Raw genomic sequence first — 17522 nt, 5'->3', positions numbered from 1 at the left:
AAGAAAAGAAAGAAAAAAGAAGAAAAAGGACTTTTTTGTCGTCGAATGGCTCATTCACTTGAATATTTTTGTGCAAATGTGTGCCTGTGTGTATGTGTAAGGAAAGGAAATTCTGATGGAAGCAGGAATGTTTGGGATGTGTCAAAATTGAGTCTTTTAAATCTTTTGACTTTGAAATATCTCGAATCCGCTGACAAATAGTGACATTTCCAATTGGAATAAAGTGGGCGAAATAGTAACAATAAAGAAATTTGGCACAGAATATAATGTGATAACATGCGATAAAATGTTGGGGGTTTTTTTTGTCTCTTGCAGGAAATAACCACCCTGCTCCCCTTCTCTGGCATCTCACTGGACATCCTTCCCGACAGCAGCGACCTGGGAGCCGACCTGAGCGATTACATCCATCACCGGGTGAGCGGCAGCGCTAAGATCGCCGCCAACGTCACCACGCCAACGGGCTCGGCGCCCGACCCGCTGCTTCTCAGCAAGTTCAGCAGTCACCTGACCACGCGCAGCAACGGCTCCATCCTCTACCTCCAGCTGACCCTGGATCTGTTCCACAAAGGGCATCTGGCCCTGAAAGGGGGAAACTACCTGGTTGTGCCCGTGTCGCTATCAGAGGTCAGCCGGTGAACATTCTCAACGTGTCTGTTGTTAAAATGGGGGTATCCAAATTTTGCTTGGCTTACTTCAGAGCTTTCTTTTCTCTGGCTGAGTTCTTTTGGTAAATATGAGGTTAAGGGTCAAGAGTTTTCAGGGGTTTTTTCCTGATAGTTTTTTGGTGGTAATGAAAGGTTAGTTATGGTGTGAGTGAGATTTTTTTGCGCGTGAGTATAAGGGTTTGATATGAGTGGCTTTTCATGAGATTTTATGTCAGGGAAGTTTTTTTGGTGAGAGTAATTTTTTTTATGCGTGTGAGTTTTTGTGGTGTATGTAAGGTTTTATGGTGAGTGAGGTTTTTGATTGTGGGTAATAGGTTTTATTTGAGGGTGAGAGTGTGTTATTTTGTGGGTGTGACTGGTGTGAAGAGAGATTTTTAACGTAAGAGATTTGTGTGAGATGTTTTTTGATAAGTGAGAAATTTGTGGATATGAGTGAGAATTTTTGGGGCGTTAATGAGAGGTCAAATGTTGATTCTGAGTTTTTGTGAAGTGTTTTGTGAGTGACTTGAAATTGGATATTTCGGATTAGAGTTTTTTGTTGTGTGCGAGAGGTTTTCTTTGGTGAAGTCTTTGGTGTATGAGTTCTTGTGTGAGCGTTTTTTTGTGTAAGCTGACCTCTTTGGAGTATGTAAGACATTTTTTACTGTTGCTTGTGAGTTTTTTTGAGTGACTTTTTGATGTGAGGTGGGATGTTTCTGAAATTAGTTTATTGTTGTTGAATGTGATTAGTTTTTCTTGAATGAGACGTTTAATGGTGAAGGGAGCTTTATTTTATATGTGAGATATTTTTGGTGACCGTGTGAGCTTTTGGTGTATGAGTTTTTTTGGGTAAGTCTGAGTTTTTTGTTTGAGTTTTTTTTAACGTGAGAGTTCTTTGGCATGTGTAAGATGTTTTTGATCCATTTGAATTCTTGTTGTCTTTTTTTCTTTGAGGGGGGTGAAATAGGGATTTGTTGTGGTTTTGATGTTTGTAGGAGTGAATGTTTTCATGCAATTTTTTTGGGCAACTTTTTCTGAGATTCAAGTGATTCAAGTGCAAATTTTTGATTGTATCTGAGTTTTTGTGTGTTTTAGTTTTCTGGAAGAGCCTGAGGGCATTTGACAAGTTATTCGGAGTGTGTGTGTGTGTGTGCCCTGCCCCCCCCCACCCCCCACCCCCCAAGTCAGAAGGCTCAAGCTATAGAAAAAAAAATCATACTATGTTACGAGACATTTCTCTATTGCTCAGAGCTTTTGATTTGATTCAACATGAAAGCAAAACTTTGTGGTTTCGTTCAACCTTGCCACCATCAAGTGTGTTGTTGAGCATGCTGTTGAGTGTGCGGCAGAGAGCAAATCCCTGAGAAGAAAACACTGGAGGATTCCACAATGTTATCTCAAAAATGCATTAGGAGAATTAAAGAACACGTTTATAGATAAACAAGGCCCAATGTTGAGAAAACCAACCGCAGAGCGACACGGGGGGCTGCCATTGTTCCAAAATATTCCACACAAACACAACGTTGACAAATGTATGATCAAGGATGAAATTCAGAAAGGGCACGTAAATCGCTCCCAGCCAATGACTGACGCTTTTTGATGTTGCATAATCAAGAGTATGAAGGAGAAATGAGCAGATGAGTAAGCCTTGAAACCACTTTTTGCCTGCATCAAAGCTTTACATGGTTGCCCTGCTAACTGCAATGTGTGTGTATGTGTGATTTGATCAACATTATTCTGTAAATGCTGCTGTACATATTCTGCATCCTCCTCAAAACATGTTTCTAAACATTATTGTTTCACCATTTTTTTGTACTCTACTCATTCCAAATTTCTCTAGCAAAACCAACTTCAAAATGACCTGAGAACTACTTTCACGTTCCCCAAATTCCACAGTTTGCAAAATTAAAATCCCACCAAAATGCAAAACCATACTTCCTTATTTAACCAAGTTAGACTTAATAGGAACTTTTTTTCACATTCCCTAAATTCCCACATATATTTCATGATTGTACATTTTTAATGTCAACATTAGCAAATGAATGCATACAATTTTACATTTTGACCTTCCCTTTCCAAATTTCTCCAGGTTGAAATAGTACCACTCATTCAGAACATCTACAGAAATGTCTATCACATACTCAAAACATCAAAATAAAATGACCCAAATCCAAAGCACTACAACCTCAAAAATTGAAATCGAAAATGCAGACGCTCCCATTTTATCGCAAGGATTTTACCTATTTGTCACCAGTGGTCATTTTAAAATGTGCACCTGTGTTAGGTGTACCTGCTGATGTGCCGCATGAGCTTCCCCGACAAAGAAGTCTTTGAGCGAGTGCTTCCGGTGCTAAACGTGGCCCTGGCGTCGCTGCACCCGCTGACAGACGAGCAAATGTTCCGGGCGCTCAACGCAGGCAACGTGAGGGGGGAGCTGGAGTGGAAGGACTTTCAGCACAGATTAGACAGCCTGGATGGATTCATGGTGAGACTCAGAGCTGGTCCTGAACCAAATTACATTTTAAGGCAGTTTCTTCTCTCTTGACTGGTCTTTCGTAAACTTACCATAAATCTGCTGTAGCTGTGTTGCACTATTTGGGGACAATGTACACAACCTTCCAAGTGGTCATGTTTTAAGTGGGATGGCATATTGAGCTGCTAAAATGGACCAAAATCAACCAATTCTGTCAACGTGTCATCTGGTTCATTATTTTTATTTTAAAAAACTGCAACTTGATTTATCATGTAAATGTTACTACGCATTTTTACAGTGTGGTTGTAATTATTACGTACAACAATATATGTGTAACAAGAAAACTATAAAGTTGAGCACCAAACTCGCTGTTTACCTTCCACATTTACAGATTGTTTTTCCTGCATTTTTTTAAAGTTTCTGAATATTTTTTCTAATTTCCCGTGAAAAGCATATATATTCAACACACATTTAACTGCATTTTATGAAGATCATTTTTTGTTTGAAATGTTTGCCTCCAATGTTATTTCAATACGTGAACTTCGGCTATTTGCAGGCTGACTCGGGCTTTCTACCCCGCAAACAGTGGGAACCGATCATACTGTTAAGATAATGTATAGCGTGATGAATAAAATCATTAATCAAATTATTTTAAAATTTACGCTCCAGCAAGCCAGTGCCCCTTATGAGGATAAGCGGCTTTAGAAAATGAGTGGATGGATGGATGATTTTAAACCAAAACAGCAAAAAAGCTAAGACTAGTAATCTAACTGCACATAGAAAGCTAAAGTAAGGCGACAAAAATGGTCTATACATCAAATATGAAGTTAAACAAATTTCATATCATATTGTGGCGCAATATTGGATGGGGCCAATTGGAGCATTGGCAAAGATGCCTCATTTGTTTACAACACATTCATTTCTATTCAGTCCTTTTGTTCAGGATATCCAGCAGGTAAGCACCAAGCACCGGCTACTTACATCTACAAACAAGGGCAGGGCCACCTTTTGGGAAGACGACTCATTAAAGTTCAAAAGTTGTTGTTGCAGGTGAGGCGCAGAGACGGTACACGCATGCTGTGCCATCCCTCCTTCCGAGAGTGGCTCGTTTGGAGGGCAGACGGAGAAAGCACCGATTTCCTCTGTGAGCCAAGGTCAGCTTGAACATCAAAATACAGCGAACCATGATGAGTGAGGGGGGGGGTACATTCCAGAAAATCTATGTGGTGGAAAGGCCATAATAAAAATAGCTTCACTTGTGTTCTGGACAAGAAACCGTAGATTCGGACTTCCCTGTTGTCTGTTCAATATTCATAAAAGCAATCAGTTTAAAATCTTGGTCATATCTTTGGGTAAAATGATCAACTGTAATAAAGCAGCCTTGTTAAGAACATCCTGACACGAACAAAAATGAACAAGAAATGAAATGTTCATCTGGCGAAACTGCTTGCATCTCTACAGGTACGGCCATGCTCTCCTGGCATTCATGTTCTCCAGACAGGAGGGCAAGTTGAACCGTCAGCAGACCATGGAACTAGGACACCACATCCTCAAGGCTCATATATTCAAGGTGAACGAGCCCGTGAACTCAATCCCACTTGAACCCCTTTAGACCTCGATGAAGGGCAGTGTTTCCCATCCTCTATTGAGACGAGGCACCCAATTTAAAGGAGAACATTCTCATAGCACCCCACCAAATAAAAGTGGACATACTGGAATGGTGATCAACTCCTATCGATTTAAATCAGTTTTGCATTAATATTGAAATCTGTGTCTGTTTTATTAAATGCAACACGATTCCTTTGTATGAATGGCCAATGTTGGCTATGTGAGTTTAACGCACCTTCTTCCATCTACTGAGAGCGCACTGAATTGTTGTGCCTGTCACCATACATCACTATCATAGATGCGTCAACAAACACATACTATAACCAAAATGAAATGCTTTCTTCTTTGTCTGTAGCACTAATGTTTGGTAGTTTTACACATACATACAGTACATACATAAATAATGCATATTGTACAGTACATGGGCAAAACAAAAAGACACACACTTTTAGGTAATTAAGAAAGCCAAAGCTTTTGTACCTCAATGCCATTCACTCAATATTGACACCCCCCCCCCCCCTTTTTTTTGTTTCGTTTTTTAATTCAGGGTCTGAGTAAGAAAACTGGGGTGTCCTCCACTGTCCTGCAGGCCATGTGGGTGAATTGCAGCACAGATAGCCTATCTGCTGCACTTGCATCCCTAAGGAATCTGTACACACCCAACATCAAGGTAACATTTGAAATGGACTCCTATTAGGGAATTTTAATAGTCTGTATTAGGGCCAAACTGTTATGGATTTTTTTTTAAAGACAGATGCCAATTTCGGTATTTGGCAGAGTAAAATTCAAATAACCGATGAATTGGCTATTTTTTTTAAAAATAATGTTTATATAATGAATAAGGGCGCTGTGGAAGACTGGTTAGCAAGTCTGCCCCACATGCTGAGTTTGTGGGTCTGCCTCCGGCTTGGGCCTTCCTGCGAGAAGCTTGCATGTCCTCCCTACGGCCCAAAGTCAGCTGGGATAGGCTCCAGTGCACCTGCAACCCTTGTGAGGATAAGCGGTGATGGATAAATATTTTGAATAAAACTGATTCTTATTTTCGTGTCTAACGTTTACAATTTTGCAAAACGTTCTCATTTTGTACATTTAATTTTGAGCCAGAGTAAACTCTTTGTTTGAGTGCCGATCAATGTCCAATTTTCGTCGATATGAAAAGTCCTAAAATCAACTGTTCCCAGTTAAGGCTCTTTCAAATCAAGTCAACTGTATTTATACAGCCATCCGTGCTTACAAAGTCCTGTCCGTAGGGTGAAATCAGTCTTGCAATAATACTTAAGACTTACAGTACATTTACTTTAGTGAACCACAACAAAACGATATGGTTGATCGTTTCTGGGCCCAATGCCTCGGGTTTGATACATGTGTCATATGGCATCCCATTAATCTCAGTTAGCGAAAACACTGCGTGTGAGCCAATACTCAATAACACACGCCTGAGAAATGAGAATCTATAACCTCTTTGGAGGGCGTTCAATAATATGGCAACACGATGACCTTCACAAAGGGAGTTCTATCGTGCACTCGAGCATTGGGAAAGTGTTCAGAGAATGAAAAATAATTCATGTTATTGTGGATGCACTGTAAATGTTGTTCCTTCCACCCAATGTAGGTCAGCCGTCTGCTGATGCTGGGTGGCGCTAATGTGAACTGGTATACCGAGGTGGTGGGACGCGCCCCCATCCTGGCCGTCCATTCTCATCTGGGTCACGTGGAGATGGTTGGCCTGTTGCTAGAAATGGGCGCGGCCGTAGATATGAGCACAGACAGCGGCGTGACGCCTCTGTGTCTGGCGGCAGCAGCGGGACACGCGGGCGTGGTCAGCCTGCTTTGCAAGAAAGGGGCCAAGGTCTGTAGGGGTTTTGCATTTGGCAATTGTGCCCGCGTGTCTTTATACAGTATGGAAAACCCTTTGAACATTCGTTCCATAGCCTTGATATCCGGTTTAAAGGGCCCTAGTTAATGGTGCTTTTCCACTTTCCACAGTTAAATACATGCATAATTACGTTTGGCTCACTGGCTGGCGATTTAATTTCTTACTCAATATGAGTTTTATGGTACCAATATTTCTAACCAGGAAGTAACGTGCCTTCTTTGCAGAGGTCTTACCGTGTGGCTGCCTCACCTCCCTTCATGACATCATTCAATGCTGTCCGGCCACGAAACATCCACCCATCCTTCCATCCATCATCTTGACCGTTCATCCTCACGAGGTCCGCGGGTGATGGAGACAAAATAATACGAATAATAATACGCAGGCGTTTTACTGACATTCAAATGCAAAACAGCGTCTATGCACTTCGACAGTCGTTGTCCTCACCAGAAGGACAGCCAGTTTTTATTACTTGCAGTATTAACTTTGACTGGATCTCTTTAACGACTAAAAGTTATTAACTAGTGAAACTAGCATTTTAGTGCAGAAAGCTACTAGATACATGCCTACTAAATGGGCCTAGGTGTTACTCGTACTGCACAGTAGTTTACCAGTAAGATTTAATTGCATACTAGTTGGCCAAAAGTCGCACCAGTGGCAGAAAAAATATTACAGGCAACTACGGTAATTCTACCAGAACACAGTGATTTTCCTGCTACTGTACAAAATTGTCTCAGCAGTAACATCTTCAATAATGAGGCAACACACTGCACTAGTTGACAATTACCTCCAGCTAGTTTTACTAGTGGTGAAAATGTTCTGCTTCATTATAAGTACTAGATCACGAGCAACGAGTTTTACTTTGATAGTAACATGTGTTTGCCTTCTTCATGTGCAGACACTTCACACATTAGTGGCCAAAAGGTGACTACGGACATGTCATCCTACTCGTGTGTTCAAATATTTTACCGGTGAGAGTGAAGAGTGTGCCTGTTCATGGACCTTAAGCTGGATATCGAGGATATGGACTAAATGCTCCGATGGCCCCAGGCAATCGGCTGGCCGTCCTGCCCTATTGCGGCGTCTATTCTTGGAGACAGATGACAAGAGCAGGCCTCATCTAGGTCGGCGCGTTGGAAGCGACGGGCCAGGGCCGGCGCAAATCCCTCTGTGTGCTCTTCCATTTGCCAGGTGGGCCAGGCTGATAAGAATGGCCAGTGCGCGCTGCTACACGGCGCTCTGAAGGGCCACACGGAGATCATCGGCATCTTGCTGGCACAGGATTGGGGACCCGAAAACAACGCCGATCCACAACAGCATCAGACGACCGCTGGGAAAAAGCAGGCCGTGCAGCAGGCGGTCACAGCCGCAGCCAGCGTAGGACACGCGCAGGTACAACACACATGGCAAAGCCGTCTTTTCTGTACAGTGAAATCGAAGGTTGGCATTAGCAAATTCACCTGTTTACAGATTTTCTTTTTTTTTTGGGGGGGGGGGGGGGGGGGGGGGGGGCTGAGCCTCCTATGTTTTCTGTACGATTCGCCTATTCGCTATTTTTGTGCTATTTAGTATTTTTGCTTTGACTAAACTAATAACGTGTTGCTTTGGTACAATTTTTGGTGCCGAGGAACCTTGCTGAAATCATTTGTGGAGCTTCATTGAGGCAAAACAATTATTATCCCCTATTCTGTTGGCAGTCACAAGCTATGACATTATAATAACCCCACATATTCACAGTGAGAATTGTTGGGACTGTTAATTGACCACAAAGCTATTATCCCGGTGTATGAATAGAATCATGTGAATTCACAGCTTAACTGTACCTGCTGCCAGCTTGTGGAAGAGTATTTCATTGTTCTGCCTGTCACAATTCACCACTGGCATTGATACAGTACCAGTCAAAAGTTTGGAAACAACACACATTATGATGTCAGTAAAGTCAAGATATTAGGTATTGAAAACACACTGCTGTGAACTGAAAAATCATAGCAGGTCATAAAGCATAACACGCATCATAAATCTGACTAAAAACAGGCCCTCCAATATGTGCAAAGCTGTTATCTGGGTGAATGGTTCCGACTTTGAAGAATTCTGTTTTGACTAACATTCTTTTTGTTTACCAAGTAAGTCCAACAATCGCTATTTTTTTCAAAATAATAATGACTTAAATATTTGTCTCCAATTCAGGTCATTTTCAAATAATGAATAAAAACTGAATTAGGGAGAGTTTCCAAAAATGTGGCCGCTCCTACAGATGATATAACGCTTTTGCCATAAATAAAAGCTCATTTCTGGACAATGCAGCAGCAGAAGTGGTTGGTATTCGGTGGTGTGTAGCGCAGTGTTTCTTTTTCCCCGCTATGTACAACAAAACGAGGAGTCTAAATTGTGTTTTTCCTGCAGGTGGTAAAGTGCCTGCTGGACTTGGAAGATGAACAGCTGGCAGTGCAGATGGACGCTCACGATTCCCTCTGGGGAGAAACTGGTGCGTTTCTTCCATCACTCACATCCATTTAGCATTCTCCCTTCCTTCCGTGTGCTACTTTCTTCCATTTGACCCAGCTGACATAGACTCGGCTGTCAGTAATCTTCCCGCCTTGGATATGCATGACTATCAAAGCTATTTGACTTAAATTATTGACAAAAATCATTCCGAGGGAGAATGCTGTTAAAAAAAAAAGATCAGAACCACACTCGCGTCAAACTGCTTCTACTGTTATCAACTGTTGATTGATTAGTCATTTTTTTGGGCATGCAAATGGAGCGTATCACATGAGAACATGCTGTCCTGCCACTTTTGCAGTCTGTCTTATTCAATGGCAACACAATTTCCCAATTATTGCAAATGCAAGCACAGTTTAGGTTGATTTCCTGAAAGCATTGCAGAGGAGTTCCGCGCTATCTGCGCTTGCAGCTCTATTAGAGTGTAATTCTATTAAGTTGTACTTTGCAGTGCCGCAGCGATGAGACAGAAAGCTTGTTTGCATGAAGTGGCCTCTCAAATGTTCACATTTGCATGACCATTAATCTTTGCGGGGCCATGATAGACACACACGCATTCCGTTTCAGCCAATTTGAACAGTCACTTACAGAGCACTCAGTTCAGCGATCTGACTCCTTCATACTTTGGTGACATTTTATTGTCCTGTTAGGTCTGCTGATTGCCTTTTAGTTACTGCCCCTGACACCATATGAAAAAGTCAAAAGGTGATCAGGCCATATAGCCCATTGCTCGCAAACTGTGGGCGGTGTCAACTGTTTGGTATTGTTAGTATGTTTGTGATTCTGTTTTCTAATCACAATATCTGAGTGCTCCAGTACAGAACACACACATTTCCCATGATTGCTGGAAAGAATATTCATTCAATTATTGGCTGATTTGGTCAAGAAAAGTACAAGTAGGTAAGTTTGTAAAATATTTTCCCAGGAGAATTGTGGGGAAATGGTTTCCTAGATGTCCTGGATGGGAACGAGAGAAATTGTTTTTTTCTAATGTCATGTTCACTTTAACCGTGCCGCATCCAACAATTATTTCAATAATTGATGTCAATTATTTTTCAGTTAACCCTTTACTGGGCACGATAGTCTAGACGGGCAAAAACGGCTTTTATTTTAAGTCCTATACATGCAACAATTTTAAGAATTTTAGAGAAATTTAGGGATACATTAGAATTCAAGCAATGGCTGTTACAGACGCTTTCGGCCGTTTTGCCTGTTTGGACTATCGGCCGAAAGGGTTAATCAATGAATTGGATTCAAAAAAATTGTGTTTTCAGTTCCATCCTTTTTGTTAAAACACAATACGTTACATCAAATTGACAGTGCAGAAAATACACATTTAAACTGATTAGGTTCCCTTGAGGGGCGCTTCACACTTCACAGTCTCGAGTTCGATTCCAGCTCGTTTGGACCACTCCAAAATTGCCCTTGGGTGTGATTGGGTTGTTCGTCTGTGTGTGCCCTGCGACTGGCCGGCAACCAGTTCAGGGTGTCCCCCGCCTACTGCCTGTAGACAGCAGCTACTCACTCCAAGGATGACAACAGAAATCAGAGAATATTGTTGAGAAGATGAAATTGTGAGCAAATGAAAAAGACACCTAAATGATTAATCAACCATCCAATATAAGTAATTATTCGATAGATCAGCTCTTTAATTTCTCGTGTCTGTTTTGGGAATACATATCAAAAACATTGAATCCTTTGAATCAGTTGCAAAGTGGAAGAAGTAGTACTGTATGTCAACAAACTGATAATCAAAATAAATTGTGGGTGCAGAGTAACTTTAATGCGCTTCAGCATTCATACAATAAAATGTAAATGTCCAGTAAATTCATTTGCATTTAAAAGGTGATGAAGATGCTGTTTCTCTGGCATGTCTAGTGGAAGAGCGCATTCTATGGAACACCTTACATATGCTGATTAATTTTTTTTTGCAAGGTTAATTATGATAAACAGCCTCTACCTTTGCCTTCTATGACAAATACTTCTCCCCGCTTATCTCATCGCACTCTGTCTTTTCAGTGCTGAGTGCAGCAGCAGGCAGGGGGAGGATGGAGGTGTGCACGCTCCTTTTGGAGCGAGGGGCAGGGCTGGAGGTGCCAAACCGCAGAGGGATGGTCCCTCTTCTAAGTGCCGCCAAACACGGACACACTCAGGTGACAAAATGCAACGAATGCAATTGCATACTCAATTTTCTGATGGACAATTTATATAAATTATCAATTCATTTAGGCATTTTTTTTACGTAACTAAGAGTCTCACATATTGCTGGATTCAGGCAGAATCCTTCTGATTCTGAAACCAACAATTCAGTACACCCCACAAAACAAATGGCCATAAACATACCATCGGCAAAGAAAGCAAGTGATTTTTGACACTTTAGAGTGGTTAAGAATGTATTTTTAAAAAAAAAGGGTCAAGTGGGGACTCACCAATAGTATAGAAATGTGAAAAAATAGGAAATTGACCCAATTTGGACATACCAGGTTATGCCCACATACTAATACATCCCAAATTCTGACTAATGACAGCTGTGCTTGTTTGTAGTCGAGTGAATAGTATGTAAATAATATGGATAATAAGTATGTTTAATAGTTGAGTAAAGACATTCCTGTGACTCTTTAGTAAAGAACTATGTTGAAGTGAACTAAAGTAGTCATAACAGGGATCCAGATTATTGGAGTTGCTGGGTTCCTGATGTACCGCAAAATCCTCCGGGCTGGCGCAGCTGGATCGAAGCACATTGGGCCGTTTTGATCGTGTGGAATGAGTGAGCAACACTCAGACTCACGAGACGAGTGAGCTCAATCACAAATTGGATGCCTTTTCAGAGTTGTCATGCAAAACGGTTGTCACCGTGAAGAGGATGGCATCTTGCCTCCCAAAATTGATTGCTAATTTAGCAAATTGTAGCCCTAATGAGAGTCACGTGCAGAAAACGAATGGCTGACATGCTTGGCGCATCAGCTGAAGGACACTCCAATGCCCACACATCCACAGAACACACAACCTTGCTTCAAAACCTCTGTTGGGCCCTACATTCTGCCCCCGTGACGTGACCTGCTGCGGGGCCCTTGGAATAGCTGCCACTCAGCCTATTTGCATCGTGCCCCCAACTCCCAGTCTCCTACAAATATGTCTCGAAATTTGTGGTGACATCTATGTGGCATGTGCTAGGTTTTTTCCAAGCCCCTGTGGATATGGCTCTAGTCTAGTTTGTTTTTCTGTTTTTCTTTTGAGAAGCTTCATTTAGACAGAAGTATTGCATTGCCTCCGTTTTGCTGCCAAAGAACTATGTTGAAGTGACTTGAAGATTCGCATTTGATCAAACTACTTTGCAGCCATTTACGTGAGTTAAGAGCTTCTTCTTCTCCTTTCGACCATTCGCTTCTGGGGTCACCACAGCGAATCGATTGCCTCCATCTACGCCCGTCTCCTGCATCTTCTTCTCTGAGTTGAAGCGCTACATTGGACAAACACAGTGATTCGGCTTGATTCGAGGAGTTTACATTAGACCAGACATGCCAGCCATCTTGTTGCCAAGGAACTATGCTGACGCAAGACTGTTTTTGCATATGGATGACAGGCAATTTTCTTTTGAGGGCGGATCAATTACTCATGGATTCTGGATATTCTTGGCGCAGTATGGTCCCCGGCCCTCTAGTTTGTTTTCACAGTCATAACAGCTCCCTGAGGGAAACTGTTGCTACGATGTGGGCTGTATTGAAAATGAGTTTGACACCCCATAGATAGCACAGTCAATATTTCGTGAAGTTAATGGAATGTGACTTTCAAACGCAGAGATAAGCTAAGAACAGTATTGTTTCGACAATCGCGGCATAAAACACTTTTGCTTCATGGTCGTTGATCCTTCATCATCGAATTATAAATCACCTTTGAGCTTGTCCGGTTCTCTGGCATTTTATTGAAGCAAAGCTCACACTAATCTTTCAGGTGGCAGAGTTGCTGCTGAAACACGACGCGGATGTGAGCGCATGTGACAAGCAGGGCCGTACGGCGCTTATGTTGGCTGCCTCGGAAGGCCACGGCAGCACTGTGGAGATGCTGCTGTCCAAGGGTAAGTGTCTTGGTCTGGGAGTGATCATTGAGCTTCTCAAAGGAGCTAAACAGAACATTTACAAAAGGTGCTTCATCCATGTTCCATGACAACAGTCAGGGGTGCACATAATATTTTCGTGAGTTACTCACATGAGTCCTAGGACGTATTGTTTGGTACTCAATGTCAATGTCATTGTCAGTGTCGCTCACACATTAAGCGCGCTGTCTATATGCACACAGCAATGTCACGTTATTCAAACCCGTGTCCTTTAAAAAGTTTCATAAGTCCATCAAGTATGGTTTGCACGGTTTGTTCGGAACCCGGTTTAATTAGTGCACGGAAGTCAGAGATAAATTCTACTTCACTGTAGAGTGACAACATAAACAATCTCATTCACACCCTCACAAGAATGACGTGCATCCCTCGACAGCCAGTTCAAGCCGCTTCAGTAAACAAATATCCTCAGAATATGAAGACATGGGACGTGCATGCTTAGCTTTATGAAAGGCTGGGGAGAAAACTATACCTGTGAATTCAACGTCCTGCTGCATGTTAACAAATGACTGGTTCCACGTCTGCGTAGCCGTGCTGCGTCATTGAACCACGGTCCACCAACTTTCGCAGTACTTGCAAGATCTGTTCTGCCGCCGTGCGCCATGGTAAAGTCCAGAGTTCAAAAAATACCAAACAGGAAAAAGAACGTGATCTACATCCATATTTACAAAGAAAAAGCACTCCACATGGACGCGATTGTCTTTTACTTTGCTGATTGATTGGATGAACCCAAAAGTGGTTTTCCTTCTCTGTGTCATTGTCATCAAGACAATGAGAACCAACATTTTCGCGCAACGGAGCCCCTGGAGAGTCAAAGTGCATTCCGGCGCGCAACGAACCAGGGAGCCATGCAGTGGTCAGGGGTGTGCGGCCTCGTTGCGGTGGCTTGGCACAGCGCGGCAGGGCGGACACGCAGTACTTGAGATCCGAGGTGCATTACGTGGATTCCGCGGGTTACACAGAGCCTGCGTTGTTCCTGAATTTTGTCTCGCCACCCAGCAAGTGGTCGTGTCTATTGCTTCTCTGTTAGTTTGTTTGTTCGCCACAAGTTGCGCTACATTCATGTGCTTTTTCATACTCGTCAGATAAAGGACTGTAAATGTCCATCAAACGCACCGATTTTGTCCGCTTGCCGAGTTAACATGAGTTATAAATTTTGCACCACATTTAAGTGTGCTTCAAGCCACGGCACATTTTGGAGTCGATGTCATAAAGCGGGTAGGGTACGCAAACGCGCACGTGAAGCACGCAACGTTACGCAACAATGATGCCTACGCTTCTGCGCATGCCTGACAATTGTAATGGGAATCCACTCACGCCTTTTCGTGACCCTTCTATTTTCTTTTCAAGCATTGTTTCTCTGTCTTCTGTAATTAGGAGCCACTGTGTCAGCTGTGGATCACGACGGTCTCACTGCAACATGCTGGGCCTGCATGAGGGGGCACAGAAGTGTGCTGCAGCCTCTGGTGGATGCCGGTGCAGACCTGAACCAAGCGGACCGACAGGGACGCACTCCTCTCGACTTTGCTGCCCTTAACGGAGATGCCGATACTGTGGGTGTTAATCTTATTTACCTTTAATACCACAGAATTAACAGTTTTGAAACCGACACGGAGATAATTGTTGTAGTTGGCGTTGTTGCGGTGTGACGGACAATGGAAACGTTTTTAAGGACTCTGCGGGCGACAATGGCCTTGGTGTATTGAGACTACTAAACTGAAAATGATAAACACTTGGGCAAAAGTGAAATGCGGAAATGAAACAAATTTAAAAAAAAATCAATGAGGTGTGTTTGTGACTAAACCAAAAGGGTGAAAGGCTCCGGCTAGAAAAAGGAAAGGTACTTCATCTCACCGACGTGTAAAAAAAAAAAAAAAAAAAAAGATTGATAGGCCAATGTGTCAGTATGGTCCGATAGATACCAATGTTCAGGCTGATTCAGATGTTTAGAGGAATAAAATTGTGATTATTGATTCATCCAATGATTAATTAGAAAAATGGACTCTGACTAAAATACAATTGATTTTTTTTTGGTGCCTTAATACCTACAACAGCGATGAATTACAGGCAGAACATTTGACGGTTTTGCAAAACTTGTTAGGTTTAGCTTCACATAAGAAAGAAAATCAACAATATTCAGCCAAATTTATAAAAAAGTTTGTTCGGATGCCAAGTTCTTCAAAAATCAACAAAAAAGGTAATTTCTTTCATGTTGATATTTTCATTTTCATGCAAGTGCAGATAAATATGGTGTGCCCCACAACATTATGTCTATAATATTAGAGGTTGATTGTAATGCTATTGATGCTGATGAGGATAAAAGAACGTTTGGATGAAGTGATCGAGGTATAACATGCTTGGGTATGTTTCTCGTCATGTTTAGGTACACTTTCTGCTGGATGGCGGCGCGGTGCTAGAAAGGACGGACAGCAACGGAAGCAGGGCTGCAGAGCAGGCCGCCGGCTGCCAGAATCCGGCTCTGGTGGCCTCGCTACTCAAGAAAGGCTCCAAGACTGGTAAATATGCCAGCCCTGCATTAAATCCTACATCATCAAGCATCACAGTTTACCATTTTAAATCCGCTTGACTGTCTCTCTTTTCTCCATTTTTCGTCAAGCACACGGCTACAGGACGGCACCGCACGATCGATCCGGTAGGTAAATCGGTACAGGTCACAGAGAAAAAATTGATATCCGTGAGAATTACTTGTGACCTTTCTATCAGGTCATGCCACATGGGCCATGGCTTCCACCAAACCAGACATCCTCCTCATACTGCTGCAGAAGCTCATGGAGGAAGGAAACCTGCTTTACAAGGTACTTTAAGATGAATTCAACGGTTATCGTCACAGAGGGCGCGAGGTCTTCAGTTTGGTCTTGAAGCTAAATCGGCATTGATTTTCAGACACACGGAGAATGATGTAAAATTCTTTGCGTCAAATAAAAATTTGCAGTATGAGAAGAAAAATATTATGTTCAGGTTCAATTAATGGGACATTTCATTCGCTGTCATTTAACCAAGGTAAAAACTTGTGAATGATGAAGATAGCGGTAATCATAAATTGATTAAAAAAATAACTGTCATGGAAATTCACATTGCGGACAGAGTAGCTAATCGACTACACTTTGCTGTTGTGGGACTAGTGTAGCTAGCAGGCTAATCATTTTATTTGCTAAATTATTCAAGGACAGCCAAACTAAACATTGCATACTTATTTGGGAGAAAATACCCACCTACTATCCACACGTTCAGCTAAATTAATTTTGAAATTTGAAAAAACTCAGCACCACCTCAAACATTTTTTTTTTCTTTGATTTTTTTTTCTTTAAAGGTAAGCTATTCTGCCACCCCTTTGTTCCAAATATTATGAAATGGTCAACTTCATACGTTCATGGAGAATTTTCTTATGGGTAGAAACGGATCATTCAGTTTTCTGTTCACTGCTTTCTCTCGCTTCTTATGTGGTAAGCAGAAAGGACGTATGAAGGAGGCCGGCCAGCGTTACCAGTACGCTCTGAGAAAACTGCCTCGGGAGGGCCAAGGGGAGGAGCTCAAAGGGCTCAAAGACCTGAGGGTGTCTCTCTATCTCAACCTATCCCGCTGCCGAAGGAAAACCAATGTAAGGCTTCGTCGTGCACGCTAAGATTTATTAGATATCGGAAAGGATTGTAGAGGGACTGTCAAGGTGAGCCAAATGCCTCTCACAAACAACTTGGAAATTTCGGCTTTTGGTGAATTTTCAGGATGCATTACAACCTTTTACAAGTGAGTTTAAATAAGTTTTGAGCGCACCCACCAACTGTTTCATGTTTCATACTTTTTTGCAGAATTTGCTGTGCTTGAACAAGAACCTAAATTGAAAAATTCACAACTTGTGCTTGATCCTCCCTTTTCACTCAGCGAAAGTGTTTTTTTTTTTCCTGTGTAAACTCAGGACTTTGGCATCGCTGAAGACTTTGCAACAAAAGCTCTGGAATTGAAGCCCAGGTCCTACGAGGCCTATTATGCCAGAGCGCGGGCCAAGAGGAGTAGCAGGTATATACACACCACTATAAATCATATATTGGAAATATGTTTTGTAATGCGTAAACCCATGAGAGAGAGAGTGCAATTTATAGTGTTGGAATTTGGAAAATAACAACATAACAAATACAAGAAATAATTAATAAACACTTAAGATGTATAAAGTACATTTAAATACAATTAAGAAGACACTCGCTCTTGATTGCAATTTGAGCTGAGTTTTTATATCCAAAGTCCAATAAGTACAAAGACAGAATTCTGGACGGGGAGAGGAAAAGGCACATCTAG

General features: G+C 42.0%; 1 protein-coding gene across 1 annotated transcript in view; it reads left to right on the top strand.

Moving 5' to 3' along the window:
- Window positions 1–17522, top strand: part of LOC148424883 (protein TANC1-like) — a 59302-nt gene that overhangs the window by 36543 nt on the left and 5237 nt on the right. The window contains exons 11-26 of the mRNA XM_088413006.1: window positions 316–624; window positions 2929–3129; window positions 4168–4271; window positions 4579–4687; window positions 5273–5395; window positions 6338–6574; window positions 7790–7990; window positions 9002–9083; window positions 11120–11253; window positions 13052–13175; window positions 14589–14764; window positions 15595–15727; window positions 15829–15864; window positions 15936–16027; window positions 16684–16830; window positions 17146–17246. Of these exons, the coding sequence (XP_088269132.1) occupies window positions 316–624; window positions 2929–3129; window positions 4168–4271; window positions 4579–4687; window positions 5273–5395; window positions 6338–6574; window positions 7790–7990; window positions 9002–9083; window positions 11120–11253; window positions 13052–13175; window positions 14589–14764; window positions 15595–15727; window positions 15829–15864; window positions 15936–16027; window positions 16684–16830; window positions 17146–17246 (2309 nt within the window). The remainder of the gene's footprint in view (window positions 1–315; window positions 625–2928; window positions 3130–4167; window positions 4272–4578; window positions 4688–5272; window positions 5396–6337; window positions 6575–7789; window positions 7991–9001; window positions 9084–11119; window positions 11254–13051; window positions 13176–14588; window positions 14765–15594; window positions 15728–15828; window positions 15865–15935; window positions 16028–16683; window positions 16831–17145; window positions 17247–17522) is intronic.

The sequence above is a fragment of the Hippichthys cyanospilos genome, chromosome 4, assembly GCF_059441005.1.
Source record: "Hippichthys cyanospilos isolate Australia breed blue-spotted pipefish chromosome 4, RoL_Hcya_1.0, whole genome shotgun sequence".
NCBI lineage: Eukaryota > Metazoa > Chordata > Actinopteri > Syngnathiformes > Syngnathidae > Hippichthys > Hippichthys cyanospilos.
This window is presented reverse-complemented; position numbering and strand designations above follow the sequence as displayed.